A 16456-nucleotide genomic window follows, 5' to 3' on the forward strand; every position below is an offset into this window, starting at 1 on the left:
TGATAGTCGATAGATAATAATGATAATATTATAAAATGATATTATTATTATATAAATTAAATGTGTATTAAATAATATTTGATGTAGACATCTCAGGAGTCCAATCAAAGATCAAGAAGTTCAAGGAGTATCGTGTGAAACTGCTTCTAATATGGTTCATCCTCCGTTATCAATACAAACCTTAATAATGAATTTCAAAATCGTTTTCTAGACGAAACTGCGGAATCCATTTTGAGAGCCTTAATCGTCTTTTTGAAGAATCATATGTAAATTATTTGTTGCTTATACAATACTCTGTATATAAAATCTATTATTCTTATTATTTCAATTTATTTTTTTTTTTTTTTTAGAACCCAGATAGACCCAGTACTATTTATATGATTAATGCTACGTAAGTTTACATCAGAATTTTTGTCAATTGGACTTAGAATAATTTTCAATTTAAAAAACACTTAAAAAAAAATATTTTGAATAAAAAAAACACTTGGAATAGTTTTGTTATTTTTCTTCATTCGACACGATTACATCGTACCTTATCGACAACCAGTTGTTGGGCCACTACAATATCAAAAACATTGCTCTAGACGATATTGAACATACAAATCAGGTTTGTTAATTATCATTTCCCAATTAAAATTTACAAAAATTATTATATTTGAGATGTTTGTATGGAAAATTGTTTAAGAAAAGTGGGACAAAATCAATTGAATTCACCAATTAAGTGTGTTCAAATTAATTTACAATATTTTGCATATTTAACAGTTTTTTTTTTATCAATGTAAAATTGAATACATTTTTAATTATTTTTGTTTTATTTAGAAAAAAAAAATGTATTTATCTGTGCCTTATTATCTTTAAATACAATATATACTATTGTATATTTACTATATCTTTAATACTATTAAAAAGTGTAAAAATATAAGATATACAAATATTTTTCTTTAATAGACCTTAATATGAATGTTAGACTAGGTAAATAAAATCTAGCACTTACAAGAATAATTTAATGTTTCAACTTTCAGAATCTTCTAATGAACTTGCAAATTCGTCAGACCAATTAAACCTAAGAATGTCTGAAAATAGATTTGATGATTTGCCTCACTAAACTACTACAGTTTGTTATAATTGATAGTTAGGTACCTTATTGTAGAAAAAAGATGATAATATTTAAAATATTTCGATCGGTGAATACCTTAAATAAAAATTGAAATATTCAATTAAAAAACCGGGAATATTTATTATCCACTTATAAATTTGATAAAGTGTACTTTAATCTTTTTACAGACGTCCTCATTTGTATATAGTTTGGTAGTATTTTTATTGATTTCTTCAGTCATCTAATGCTAATTTTGTATAATCTGCAACAACCTCATGTTTCATTTTTCTTAATAAATGCCAAATTCTAGGATATTTAATACCCAATACCTACCGATTAAATGCAAAAATCTATTGTTCTTACCTTCTGTGATATTATTTGTTGAATATAAATAAGGAACAAAAATATATATGGTAAGAAATAAAACATTCTTATAGCATAATAAACAGCATTTTTATTTTTTATTTTTTTACATCAAACGATTGTATTGGTAAAGCTTACTTAAGTACAACAATGTAATATAATCTTAGAAAATAAACACAATAAGTTTTAAAGTATTTAGGACTAGAGTAACACGGTTTTCAATTAAATGGTTTGAAGAGAGTGGAAGATCTTAGAAGATGTAATTTAATACACCCATTTAATTTATTAGAGATTGATAGTTATATTACCACATGTTGAACTTTTGGATGAACATTTATAGTGATTTATAAAAAGAATTATACTGGAAAGTATAGCTGCACAAGGTTAAGAAATTTAAAACTAAGTAAAAATGTATGTTATTAATAGGGGTAAGAATATTTTTTATAATAGTATTCAGTTTATAAATAACCTAATTACAAATTATAAAAGCTTCAGCTCTCACAAACCATTGATACATATTGTACATAATTTGATATTGGAATGTAATGTAATTTTAGGAATATAACTTATACTAAGTAGATTGTTTTTATTTAATAGGAATATAATATTATAGTATATAACATTATTGAATTTATAAGCCAAACTACTGTGGTATTTAATACATACCTATTATATATATCAATCAATTAAAAATTTGAAGTTAGAAAATACGTAATATAAAAATTGCACATCAATAATATTATGTAAAACAAAAATAAAATCATGAAAAATAACAAAGCCATCAAAAGAATTTTAAGTACAAAAATGTAGAAAAATAGTGGTTTATATCAATAATAATAATAATAATAATAATAATAATAATAATATATGTGTTGTGTTAGTTATAAATTGTATTCAATGAATAATAAAATTTCAAACACAACTTTTTGAAGTTCATCATTAAGTTTTTTGTTAGATTTTGGTTTTAAGAGATCACGTTTTTAGTTGGAATGTTTGGTAACAAGACATAATAGTCAATAGTTTATGAAATCGGCCGGACTGAATGACAGGTGATATGTAGATTTTGGATCGAAATGAAAATATAAGAATTATAATAATTTAAAATTATACATAACCTTAACACCAAAATTCTAAGATTGTATGAGCAAAAACCCTTAATTTAACTAGTACTATTTAAACCCATCACCTGAATTATATTTCTAAATACCTAATTAAAGAAAAAGTACTAAGAAAATTAGTGTAATATAAACTGGAAATACAATTACTAGGAATTAATGCATTTTTAATATTTTACATTAACCCATTAATATTATTAAAAAAAAATATACTAAAATGTAAGTAATATATTTTAAAATTAAATGTAGTTATAAAATAATATTAAAACAAAATCAATATAATTGAAATCATTAGAGCTGAAAGGAATGTATGTTATCAAGATGTTAAGTTAATTAATACAAATGTTACCTACAGGTATTAGGTTTATATTTTAATCTGGGATCAAAGATCATTCCTATAAAGATTTTCCACTATAATAGTTAGGTGGGGAGTGAAATGAAAACTACAAAAATATAATCATTTTACTTATAGGAAATAGTCATCTTACCTAAAAAAGACTAGTATTTTATACCACATTTAATAATTTACACTACAAAAAGATGTATAAATCAAATATAAAAGTGTTGGCTAAATAATAAATATCTTTCTAACATATTTTTAAAAATGCCACCAATAAAGTATTCAAGTCTACACCATAAGAAAATAGTAAGACAAAAAAAAATTGTCATAAGGTTAAGCATTCTTATTTTTTCTAATTAATTAAAATTCATGATGAACTAGAGGTATATATAAATAGGAAACACTAAGTTAGTATTAAGTATATTATCCAAAAAATACCAATCTTACCCCTAACTAAAAATTGTATTTTGAAGATATATAAATTAAAATATGTATTATTTAATTTACATATTCATAAATATCCAAAATTATATTTAGAATATATGAAAAATGTGTTTGTTCAATTTGGAAACATTGTATGGTGTTAAGTATTTCTGGAACATACTACATACTATACAGTATTTTTACACTAAGAGAGGCTACTAAATATTTCAGCTAAAAGACATTGGACTGAAATGGGTTCTTGAAAAATTAAAAATACACATTTTGAAAAAATTTCAAATGTTTATCCCTATGGTTATGCACTTGTATAATACAACTTATTTTTAATGTTAAAGTAATTTTTTTTAATGAACATATTATGTAAAGACTATTTTTTAATGAAGTGTATGTATACTAAGTCTTTCTAACATCAAAATTAACTAAGTTAGAGTAAATCAAAACGTATGAATAATCATTATTTATAGTAATAGTTTAACCATGCTAATTTTATACACAGGTATCCACGATAATGTACAAAGATAAGATATAAAATAAATATATACTTATGCAGTTTGTAATAATATGTTATATATCTGTAAAGCTTTTTAATGTAAGTTGTATTGCGTATGTATACCTTAAGGGTTAAATACTTAAATTTGTAATTCAATACTCTTTGAATACCCAATTAGTTGAAATATATAGTAGTGTCTTTTAGTATAAATACACTGTATATTACTAACTTGATAAAGATTTAAGCACCAATATTTCATATAGTACCAACACCAAAATGTATTATTTATAAAAAAATTCGTATTTATCGGTACATGTAAATTTTAGTGGCACCTTTAGCATAGAAAAACTCTTATGCAGTAGTACAACACATAAACACTTAAATTAATAACAAAAGCTCTGTAATAATCAAAACACAAAATGTTAAGATAATTAAAATTGTAAAAGCTCAAAATCATTATAAAATCACAAATTTCATTGGGACGATTTGATTAGATAAATGCATATATCTAAGTGAACTATTTTTTAAAAAAGAAAAATAATTGTAAATGCTATAATTTGATCAAATTCTTGTTAATGATGTCATTAAAATTTTGAGCACACTTTGACGAGTTGCATAAAAATTGATTAATTTAATATTTCACCAAAATTTAATGAACCAATCACGGGGCATTAAATCATATTTAAGGGACCAATAGTTTAAAATTGATACATTAAATGTTTATTTAGTGATTGTTTATGCAACCCAGTAATAGACATTTAATTTTAAATAACAACGTCAAATTGGTACCTAATAAACTCCATCACCTTGAACTTAATTTTAAATCAATTTTCATGTATCTTACTCTAGAGTGTAAAGCTACTATAAAAACTGATTGAACAAGTAGTATTCATTTACTAAAATATCTTTGACCTGATAAAACGCCGCAGTAAAAAGTCTTTACTAGGTTCATAATAATTCTTTTTGAAAGCAGCAATTTCTGGTGCTTTTCTTATGGTAGCAATGATATCAAAATCAGATTCTAGAACAATAATTACAATCAAAACTATCATAAATAATGCAAATATTACTGGCAGCAAAGTCTGTCGCAAGAATGACAAGCTTGATCCACTGTTTCTAATTGCAGTAGTTTCTAAATGCTTTTGACCAGACATCTGATTCGAAATAGATTGAATTAATGGTGAACTGTCTGTTACCGTTGTAAAATCTATAAACAAATTATACATTTATAAGTTAACAATGATAAATATAAGTTTTTATTAAATGAGCTTTAAGCTGCATCAAGTATAACAATATAATGTATTTGTATAAAAATAATACCAATATAAATGGTATGAATTTGATTCAATCTAGAATTTATACAAATTTATTTAATTATAAATTGTCAATGTTTTTTTCAATATGCAACAGCCAAATTAATAAAATTAATAACCAAATAGTTTTGAATCAACATCATTCTTAGCCAATTTTTTTGCTTTATTATGAACATATATCTATATTCTACACTATTTGTTTATACGTTTATAATTGTATAATACATCAATATAATTTGTATAATATTATTAAGGTGATATTTTATGATAAGGTTCAGTTCTAATTTATTTTAAAATTACATTAAAGTAGTAACTACTTACAATGACAAAATAGGTTTAATGGCATTAAATTGAAGGCCTTGTTAAAACTTCTATATGTATGTAATAATTTGTATCAGTTATGATGACGTCTATTATATAATGGCTATATTGATGTTATGACGGTAATTTAAAATAAATATTTTATCTTTGACTGACGACTGTATTACAGTTATGGAAGGTAATATAACAAAAAAGTAGTAATAATTTTTATCGTAAGTGAAGTTTGTGAACTAAATCATAGTAAATGTGCAATATTAACAGTGTGTTTTGTATAATATGAGCAAACATAAGCATTTCATTATAAATTGAAGATAAAATGAATGTTATTTTTTAGCTTAAAAATAAAGGGGAATAAATTACGACATAGCCAATGAATTAAGTCACTATAATTTCTAACATAATTATAGAAAACTCAAAAAAAAAAAAATAGAACACGAGCTGAGGAGCTTCAAAATAAAAAAAATATTTATTGAGAAACTTAGAAATTGTAAGATAAAAATATAATAGATAATATTTTTTTTAGCATTTTGGTTGACTCTCTGTTACTATAACCTATTTTTACTGGTTCCATAAATAGTTAAATGTCATTATAAATAGAGGCTATTGAATATTTATTCATTAGATATACATTATACATCATAACTAGTGTTAGACTTAAATATTTTTAGGTTTATAATTTTATATTATGATAACATCAAAAAAATAAAATAGAAAATATTTTCGAATCAGCGATCAAAGTGTTAAAAATCACATAAGACTGGATAAAGAGAAATCTACATTTAATTAAAATTAAATGGATCTCATCTCAAACCATATAGTCTCAAAATAATTTGATTCATCATATTCTTTTAAATTGTATCAATGTATTATTATTAAAAGAAAAAAGAATGTTTATACATTTTAGTAAGAATAAATCTTCGAGTGTCCTAGTTAATTCTGTACAAATTATTAGTAAAAGCAGGACCGTATTCAGCTTTTCCAAGCCCCAGGAACAATAAATCTTGCCCCCCCTTTTTGGGGGTTAGGACTGATTAACAAACAAAAAATTTTTCTAATTATACATGAAAACTAATAATTAAATGGTTTTGGCATAAAATATTGCAACCATATTGTTTAATATGTTTTATTTTGTTCTCATAATAATATTCATTTTTATTTTATATATCGATACATTTTTAAGCTTAAGACTGGACCCCAGATATATGACCCGAGAAAGCCACTGATTAAAAATAAAATTGCATTTATTTGTTTTTGGTATATGTATAATACTTTTTTAATAACTTTTAATATGTAAGGAATTAAAAACTTGTGTATTCCTTTTTTTTTAGTTTACATTTAATTTTTAACTTATTACTTATAAGTTACTATAGGCACTGTAAAATAAAATAGAGGTTTAAGATGAACAAAAATGTATACTACAGAATTTATAACTAATAGGGAAGTTAAATAGCTTAACAAAACAATGTACATTTTTAATCTATAAAATAGCATATGTATAAATAAACAATACACAAGCTACATAGAAATTATTTCACAAGCTACAGTATTATTTTGTATATAAGCTATTATTCAATAAATTTAAAAATAATAAAAAATAATTGTACATATATTTTATGACACTGATCTGATATTGCTCAGATATGTTATAATATTCAATTTTTTCTGGTATATATGAACATTTTGAATTATAATATTTATATACTTATAACTCTTATAAAACTTGAATTATTGTAAAAAGCACAAAATAAAAACACAATTAATGTTCTTAACTTGAGATTTGATAATAAGTCAATTCATATCAATATTAAAGCTTACAACACAAAACTTGTTTTGCTGAGTACAAATTTATTATTTTGCATGTGGGTCAGGGATAAAAAATAATAGTTTATTGTCAATTCGATATTATTCTTGAACAATAAGAAAAACTTTTTTATAATTTTATACTATTTAAAAATGATAAAATTATTTTTAATTTATAATTACAGTATACTTTATAATGAAAGTTACTATTATTCATACTAATATGGTTTGAGGGAGGGGGATGCTGATAATTAAACAATGATTAAGAATATACACTAAATATGAATTTAAATATTTTTAATTAAAAATAAAACTTAAGTATACATAATATATATTTATTTTAAATTTAAATTTGAATAATTTAAAATTATCTACATTAAAGAGAAACTAGTAGATAGTAAAATAATTTTGAATTTTATAATATGAACAATAAAATTTGAATCTATAAATATATTTTGTAGTATCCAATTGATGGGCGAAAATTGAGTCTGTACTGTATATTGAAAAATTAAAATGACATTATCTACTCAAAAAATATTATTATTATATTGATGGACAAAGCATAAATTTTTTATGTTAATACATATTTACATATAAATATATATTTCAGTCATGTTTAAAATTTTATAAATGTGATAAATACACATTTTAAATTTAAAGTAAAAACCTTAACCTTAATTACGAATATCATTAATTTAAAATTGAAATAATTTATAAACTAAAAAGTAAAAATACTATAAAGGATAAAAAATATATAATGGTTAATAATTAATACTATAAAAAATTAGCAAGCAGTTATGATTTACGACTTCGGAGTAGATACATTTTGTAAATAAATAGTAAAAATATTAAGCACTAGTTTTATATTGGAGCAGTAGAGCACCAAAAATATAGTTAAACTAGAAATATAATTCAGAGTAAAAAACAAACATATGTATTTAATAAATACATAATAAATGTATTTAATTTAAATGCGCCATCACTATATTATTGTTATTGTTTTATTATTTTAGCTATATTTAAGTAATTTAGCTAAAGTAACATTATTACAATCTAAATGATTGCATAATTGTTTAAAAAAATAATAATAAAAAAAAAAACCCAATTATATTATTAACAGTGATTTGTGAATGTTAAAAGTATCATAAATAATGAATTAAAGCTTTTTATTTTTTTAAAATCAAATTAGGATTGCAAAAAAAAGATCTTAAGTTGAGATCATAATAAAATATGTGGCAATTAGTTTAAAAACATAGTATGCCTGTTACATTACATAATATTAAGTTATAAATATTAACATTAAGTAGTAAACTATGCATGATGTGAATAAGAAATTATTAAAAATATGATAAACGATAAAAACACCATTAGTTGATTAATCTTTACTTTATTTAATTAACATATTGCAAAAGGAATACTATCAATGTTAATGTGCATTTATTTATAAGGTTATAATGAGTAAAAATACGATGGTGAAATTGTACCAATTATGAGCAAAATACGACCCAATACCCGACACTTACCAATCAGTAAATGATCATTCAAGATTTCTTCATGATGGACCTCTTGTTCAACTAAGAAATTATAATTAATAATATTTTTTAATTCTAATATATTTAAAAAAATACTCTTTTATAATATCTAAAGATATTTAAAAAAAAAAAATAGTTATTTCTTAATAAATAACAACAAATATTAGTTTATTAAAAAACTAAATAATGTATCTTACTTTTAGATGTCATTATCTCTTGGTCTTCTAATAAAGTCTCCAAAACTGAAGAATTATCAATTTGATTCGATGAATCTATTGAAGCATTATATTCTTCACTAGTGTTTGTTAATGAACGAGGAAGGCTATTAAATCCTGCTGTAAAGTATTAATAATAATATAAAAATAATAATTTGTCTAATTTAATAAAATGTGATTAAAACAAATTAAAACTTAATTAACTTAAAAAATTAAGTCTATTGCTAGGTGATAAGTTATTAACCAAAAAGAAAAAAATGTTTGGAATTGTTTACATGATGAATTTAAATGGTTTAAATTAAGATATACTAATAAGTTATTAGTAATAATTAAAGAAACCTAAGAAATGCATCAAGTTAAGAGTCTAATACCTAGTTATTTATATTATATCTGTCTTTAGTATTATCATTGATTATAAATACTACTATTTATAATCAATAGTATTATATAATGTGCAATGTATATACTATATTATTGCAATATGGAATATATTTATGCTATCCTTCAAAATGTATATCAAATGATAAATGTAGAAACTATAGCCTAAAACATTTATTTAAATATCTAAATTCATCATCAGAAGAGTAAATCATTAATATTTGATGTTTAATAAATTAATAAATATAATTAAAACAATTATTTAAGTTATTAATTATGTTATTCTTTGTAAAATATATGATAATAGTTTTTGAAGTATGAAGCTTGATTTTACATTGTGCAGATAAGTAAGGGTATGATCAAGATTTTTAAGGGGTTTAGGATGAATGTAGAACAACTTTTTTTAAATAGCCTTATATTGAGATTCAAGAATCATCAAGTACAAATGCATGAACAATATTACATAGGTAGGGTTACTATAGTGTTTTAAGACCAAATCCGGATATCAGTTCCGTTTCAGGGGGGGGGGGAGGTAAAATTGAATATAATGATAAACAATATTGTTATTTCATGAATACAATTTTATTTAGATATATGAATAAAATGTCTATATAAGAGTTATTAGGTTAATAAATATATGTTATAAAATGTGTCATTTCTTGATTTTTTTTTTGCAATAATAACCATTATTATCGCAAAAAAAAAATCCAGTACCTACTAGGTATCTAGTCACTTATCGTGACGTCCAGGGAAAAAATATGAACAAAAATAGAAATTACATATAATAATACATTTAAATTGAGTGTACACAAAAATCTGTCACTTGACATAACTTTTTGTATCATGTCTTTTTCAACCATGTTAAATGGTTAACTTTGTAAAATCCGGACGTATGGTAACCCTATACATAGGTCAATAGTAGAGGTTTAAACCTTATGAACGCCTTATAACTTATGAGATTATATATAATATAATAATATTCTTACCAACTTGATTTATGACAAGATTAGAAGGCGTAGGAGGTTCACTTGATGATTTTCTTCTAAGACTACCAACACGTGTTACAGTTGGAGATTCTCTGGTGATTGTCACATCTTCTAATATTTCCCGTTCAACACGTCCACTGTACTTAAATTTGGTACCCCATGAAAAAAATCCCCCACCAGAAACTACATTAGGAACATCAGAGCTCGAAGGAAACCTAAAACAAAATAAAATGCATATTACTATTTTAGTTTAATTTTGCATATTAATTGATTAAAAGTTACAATAAATTTGTATTCATATACTATAATTTTAACAATTTATTCATGGTACTGTATTTATACAGCATAAATGTAGTAGGATAAAGTATTTAAATGGGGAAAATTATGGAGAGGAGCTCAATTAGCAATTTAAAACTGTGTACCAATTTAAAAAATAATTTAAAATAAACTTGTGGGGTGGTTATCAAACAAATAATAAGGTTATTAGAAATTATTAGTCCAATAGCAATATAAATACATAATAAAATATATTTAATAATATAGGCTGATAGACTGGTCTTTACTCAGAATTGATTTTGTATGCAACGATTAATCATAAAAATTTAAATTTAGCACATTCATTACAATGATGAAGTATATTCAACAATAACTGTACAACTAAGTAGCTACTTTCTTAACATGTTGACTATCATGCGACCACAAGAATATATTTTATCATGGGTATGCCAAGGACATTTTTTAGTGTCATTATAAATTTGTACTAGTATATAAACTATTGAGTTAGAAAAAAAATTATGTTTATTACATCCAAAAAATTGCAATTATTCCTGCTACGCCACAGCGCATTTTCTAGATCATTGTTGTAGCGCCACAGAAAAGTTAATAATATAAATCTAAATTAATTTACAGCAGCCTGCGGCCGTATGGCCTCCTACTAATGGTGCGGCGGCTGGCGGTCTAATCAATACCTAATTATTTTTATACGGACGCCGGCGGCCGCATGGCAGTCAATATGTTAACCTTTATCAGAAAAAAGAATATTATACTTACGTGAAAAATAACATTTGTTCAACAGCACATTTCCATACATGACGACATGAAGAACCTCTAGGACATTTAAAACCAATAGTTTGCTTTTTCTGAAAATATTTTTATACAAAATATATACAACACAAATTATTTTTTTTTTGAATTATTGTAAAATAATTTTTATTTTATATTAAACATTTTCAGTTTCTTAATTTAACTGTCCAACAATTTGAGTAAAAATAAAAATGTCTACGGTTATTCTTTAGTACATGAAAAGATCTATAATTGTTTGAAATATCTATAAGGCTACTCAATACATTTCACTTTTGGAGTTAGAATGAACATTTTTTACTTTTACAATTGATAATTCTTAATTGTGATATTTATGTATAAAAATATAAAATAATGATTTCAATATGTTATCTAAAATCAAACTATAATTAGTAAACTATATAAAAGTGTCCAGTGAAAATCTAATTGATTAGATAATAAAATATAATAAAAATAAACATAGCTTTTGGTAAAGAACTTTACATTATTCAACTGAATAATCTACATATTACCTAATTTATAAACATAAATATATTTTTTTAATTAATGTTAAAATTAGTAGTTTAATAAATTAATTGATACTAATCAAAACATGAAAATAACATATAAAAAAATGTTATAAATATAAACATAATAAAATATTATATATATATGTATGTATGAGTATATTTATTAAAATTAATAAATAATTAAAGTTATTTGAAACAAATATACTTATAAAACTAACCTAACTTTTTGAAGTAATTTTCTTAAAACCAAAATTTTCCCAAGTAAAATATTTTAGAATCACATATCCAAGAATAATCTATATTTAAAATTTTTTTTGGGTAATAAATTATTTATGACATTTGTAAGCTAATGTTAAGAAATTAAATTTGTATAAGATTTTAACTATGATCATATATGTATTAATTCATGTTTTGTAAAATTTCATTAGGCAAGTGCTAATATAGTGCCCCAACAATGTTATTACTTTTTTATTGAAGTAATACTACAATACTAAAATATCCATTAGATAATTTTGATAAATAGAAATTTCATCATATATTATTATTATATACTATATAATGCCATTGATTATAAATACTAATACTTAGTAGTATTTTAAAATCAATGATAATACTAATTATTCTAAAAAAAATTAATTACAGTAACTACCTTGATTCTTTGATCCTAAGAAGCATGTAATTACATACAAAGTTACTCAAATAAAGTAAATAAACTAAAATACAAAAGGTTATAATAAATACAAAATAAATTAATTTTGCTAGATTATTATAAATAAAGAATACCTCATTGAGAATGATATGAATGATGAACATTTTACCCTCAAAGTTAATTTTTTGAACTTGTGACCAGCTGAAATGGTTCATTTTTTTACTTCCTTGGAATGTAAGTATTCCAGTATGATTAATACCTAAATAAAGTTGATTGCCTCTTTGATCCTATATATAAAATAAATGTGATAAATTTTTCAAAGTAAATTATTATGCCATTATGGTTATTTTATATTTTTTACCTTAACAGCATGAGGATCAACTCCATATGTATCTAAGACACATGCTTTTTTCAAAAAAATAGTTTCCATTTCAGCTGCAGTTTTGCCTTTCAATTCATTTTTATGAATATCCATTATTTTTTCCTCTAATTGTAAAGTTTGTTTTAGTAGTATTTTTAATTCATTTACATAATTATCAATATGTTCTTCTGGATTATAATCTCCAAGTTCAGCTATTTATAAAGGTTAAATAGTTGCAATATTGTAAAGTAATTATATAGATATATTATAATTTATTACCTTGTAGTATATAAGCTCCTAGTAGAGCAGCTTCAGATGTATTACAATAAAGCCGACCATGTAATAAATCCCTTTTTAATTGAAGATAAATTTGGTAACGAGTTATATCTTCTTTTAAACGAAATGGATTTGGTGGATAAAATTTAACACGGAAGCTAAATAATATATTGTCTGCTTCCATATCTAAAATAAATAAACATTTTTAGTAAATTATACTTAATAATAAAGACTATAAATTAACAAACCTCGGATTTGTTTAAAAATTGATTTTGAGGGTTCTAGCCAATGCTATAAAAATACAAAATAAATTATTTTTTTATGTAATTAATTAATAATACAATAGATGTCGCTTAATGAAATCATTAATTAATTAATTAAATCCATTTTATGATATCATAATATTACTGAACTTATCATGAAAACATTAAGTGATACCTATATTAACTATAATTATAAAAAAAAAATTCAGTACCCTTTGGCGTTTGCTATCAACATAACGTAAACCAAAATAATCCTTTTCAATTAAATCCAATTGTTCACAAATACGGCTTATCAAACTACTGCCCTTTTCATTTATCTATAAAATAAAAATAAATATACATCATTATTATTAATTGAATCACAACATATACAGAACATTTTTTTTTTAAATATAAATTAATAAATACATATCTAACTGTATATTTGATACATGATCAGAAATTCTTAATAAAGTTAAGTTCAACACCAATGTATTATAAGAGTATAACTGAAATTAAGTAATAGATGTAATAATTTTACAATAATGCTTTTTTTTGTGTGTACGTTTTATGCATAATATACAATAAAAAGTCAAAATAATACTTCGATTCTACTTTAGGATGGTACTGATAGATTAAGTTTGTTCTTTAAATAGTTAAAAATTAAAATTCTTTGAACTTATAAAAATATTTAGGAAAAAAAATAAAGAAAAATGGGAAATTTTACACAAAAATCCAGTTTTCAATAAAATTGATTTTTTTTTTTTTTTGTGATGCTACTCAAAAATGAATAGTAATTATGAATTATCATAGATATTGAAATTTTTACTAAACATTTGTATGATTATTTACATAGTACAATTTTTAATATATTTAAATACTGAGCTATTTGTAGATACTATAAATTTTCTATTTTTTTTTTTGTAATCATCAATAAAAAAAATTATTTGTTGAATAAAAGTTCTGCATAAATTGTTTACATGTTAATTAATAAATAACCAAAAATTGTATAGTCAAAACATTTATGTATATTTCATTTGATTTTTGGTATTAAAATGAAAAATACCTTTTGATACAACTCTTTCCAAGGATCAATATTTAGAAAAATGATATCTGAATTTTTCTTCTCAAATTTTATCAGTGTTTAGTACTAAGTGTACCTATTACATATTCTTAGAATAATTTGATACAAATATAAAATTTAATCTAAACGTATTGCATCATGTATACAAATATACATATGTTTATCTAAGATTTATCAAATATGTAATAAGACATTTGCAATTGTAATAATGAAGCAAATACTTAATGGAAACTTTGTAACTAATAAAAAGGTATATAAATTTAAAAAGTATAACTATACATGCATTTATTATCTTATCGTAAACATGTATATTTATAGTGTTGAAATATGATAGAAAAAACTTAATTTAAGTATTCTGTAAATTTATTTTCTATTTGTTATTACTTATGTTTTGATTAATAAATACTTAATATAATTACCCTAATACACATTAATGCATTGTTATATAAATTACTGTATTAGTAGGTAAGTACATAATAAATTATAATTTTTTTAAGATAAGTTAAATTAAAAAAACCTTATTATTAATATAGATTATTAAATATTGATAAATATAATATATACACTTGTACCTAAATATTATGATAATTAAATATCTAAATTAACTCATCAATGTAAAACATTATTTATCAATCTATTTTATAATTATGATAAAAATAATAGTTAGGTATGTTAATAATTATATATTTTTAGTTTTGATAATAAAAATACGTATAAATAACGAAATGTATACCTATCATATTAAACTAATGGAAATTTATTTTTTTTTATTAACATTATGATTTAATAAAATGTTTTATTGCCAAAAAAGTCAGGAATCAGAAAACTAATATAGACAAGTGATAAACTTTGTTTCAAGATCATTAAAATATTTACTGCTGTCTTAACATAATTATTTTGATAATGACTAATTGGCTGTTAATAATTTATTTATTCATAACATATCATATCTACATACACATTAGTTTAAAAGTAAATTGAAGAAAACATTAAACAAGTAATATCTAATTAATATAATGAAGTCTACCTAGATTACTATTTATATCTTATACTGTGAAATAATTATAAATGATACATTAATTCTCTTTAATAAATTACCATTCATGCTTATATCTACCTGAAATTCGCTGTCCAACAACTGAGAGTCGTCCAACAGACGGATGGTACACTTGATTGGTGTATTTGTGGAGTTTTTGCTTCCAAACTTCATCATGTTATAATTTAGAGAGCAGCACGACCGTCGAAAGGGATTTCGCGCAGATGACACCGTCGAAACGTTTGAATCCTGTGTGGTAAAACGGTAAAAGTAAACCAGACGACAAAAAAATAATAATAACAAACAACAAAAAAAAAATCGTCGTATGACAATCGCGACGGCAGAAAATGCGGCCCGGCAGTATAGTTGGTCAGTTAGACGAACCGTACTTTTTGGTTGAAGCCGACGTACACACACGGCATTAAACACTATTGTTATTATTCATATATCGCACATAATACGATCCTACTACCACCTACCTATGTATTATCGTTATTGTGAATAATCGATGGTCGCCCTACCCTATTCGGGTTTGGTGCGAGTAGCTTACAAGTCGGGGACGCGTCGTCGTGGAAAACTGACAACTACGGCAAAACAAACAAAAAAACAGTGCATAATACTATTGCATGGACTCGGGACTACAGGCGATTAACGGCGCGCGCGAAAGGTTTCGTTCGTCGGTCGACCGCTAATTATTGACTATCACCCGGCCCGCAGCGCTGGCCAAAGAAGGTCGCCGGCGCACGAAGTTCGGGCGGCGGGCAGCGGAGTGTGTAGTGTGTACAGTACATTACAATACACACGGGACGACGCAATACCCGATTCGTCG

General features: G+C 23.5%; 1 protein-coding gene and 1 long non-coding RNA gene across 6 annotated transcripts; one reads left to right on the forward strand and one right to left on the reverse strand.

Moving 5' to 3' along the window:
• The first annotated feature begins 3 nt into the window (after positions 1–3).
• On the forward strand, positions 4–11445 carry LOC132930393 (uncharacterized). 3 transcript variants are annotated; one of them, XR_009662224.1, is made up of 3 exons: positions 8–266; positions 351–607; positions 11300–11445. It is a non-coding gene; the product is annotated as an uncharacterized LOC132930393 (long non-coding RNA). The 3 variants fall into 3 exon arrangements; XR_009662225.1 differs by lacking the exon at positions 11300–11445 and adding an exon at positions 1023–1869; XR_009662223.1 differs by lacking the exon at positions 11300–11445 and having other exon boundaries at positions 4–266; positions 351–492.
• On the reverse strand, positions 1525–16394 carry LOC132930391 (FERM domain-containing protein 5). Of its 3 annotated transcripts, XM_060996240.1 has the most exons (13): positions 16107–16394; positions 15709–15876; positions 13741–13845; positions 13514–13556; positions 13269–13451; positions 12990–13201; positions 12763–12915; positions 12629–12643; positions 11441–11529; positions 10391–10605; positions 9009–9146; positions 8803–8853; positions 1525–5052 (listed from the first exon to the last, which is right to left on the reverse strand). In XM_060996240.1, exons 2-13 carry the CDS (start codon positions 15802–15804, stop codon positions 4742–4744), a joined length of 1611 nt encoding a protein of 536 aa, XP_060852223.1. In that variant the 5' UTR covers positions 15805–15876; positions 16107–16394; the 3' UTR covers positions 1525–4741. The 3 variants fall into 3 exon arrangements, with proteins under 3 accessions (XP_060852223.1, XP_060852226.1, XP_060852225.1); XM_060996243.1 differs by lacking the exon at positions 8803–8853 and having other exon boundaries at positions 16107–16393; XM_060996242.1 differs by lacking the exon at positions 12629–12643 and having other exon boundaries at positions 16107–16392.
• Positions 16395–16456: the final 62 nt, after the last annotated feature.

This window comes from Rhopalosiphum padi, chromosome 4 (genome assembly GCF_020882245.1).
Source record: "Rhopalosiphum padi isolate XX-2018 chromosome 4, ASM2088224v1, whole genome shotgun sequence".
NCBI lineage: Eukaryota > Metazoa > Arthropoda > Insecta > Hemiptera > Aphididae > Rhopalosiphum > Rhopalosiphum padi.

Bases quoted from the DNA above. Each gene is read 5' to 3' on its own strand.
- LOC132930391 (XM_060996240.1), bottom strand. From the start codon at position 15,804: ATGATGAAGTTTGGAAGCAAAAACTCCACAAATACACCAATCAAGTGT. The intron at 13,846-15,708 runs GTAGATATAAGC...TTTATTTTATAG, and splicing joins TGTTGGACAGCGAATTTCAG to ATAAATGAAAAGGGCAGTAG. The intron at 5,053-8,802 runs GTAAGTGTCGGG...ATTTGTTTATAG, and splicing joins GAATGATCATTTACTGATTG to ATTTTACAACGGTAACAGAC.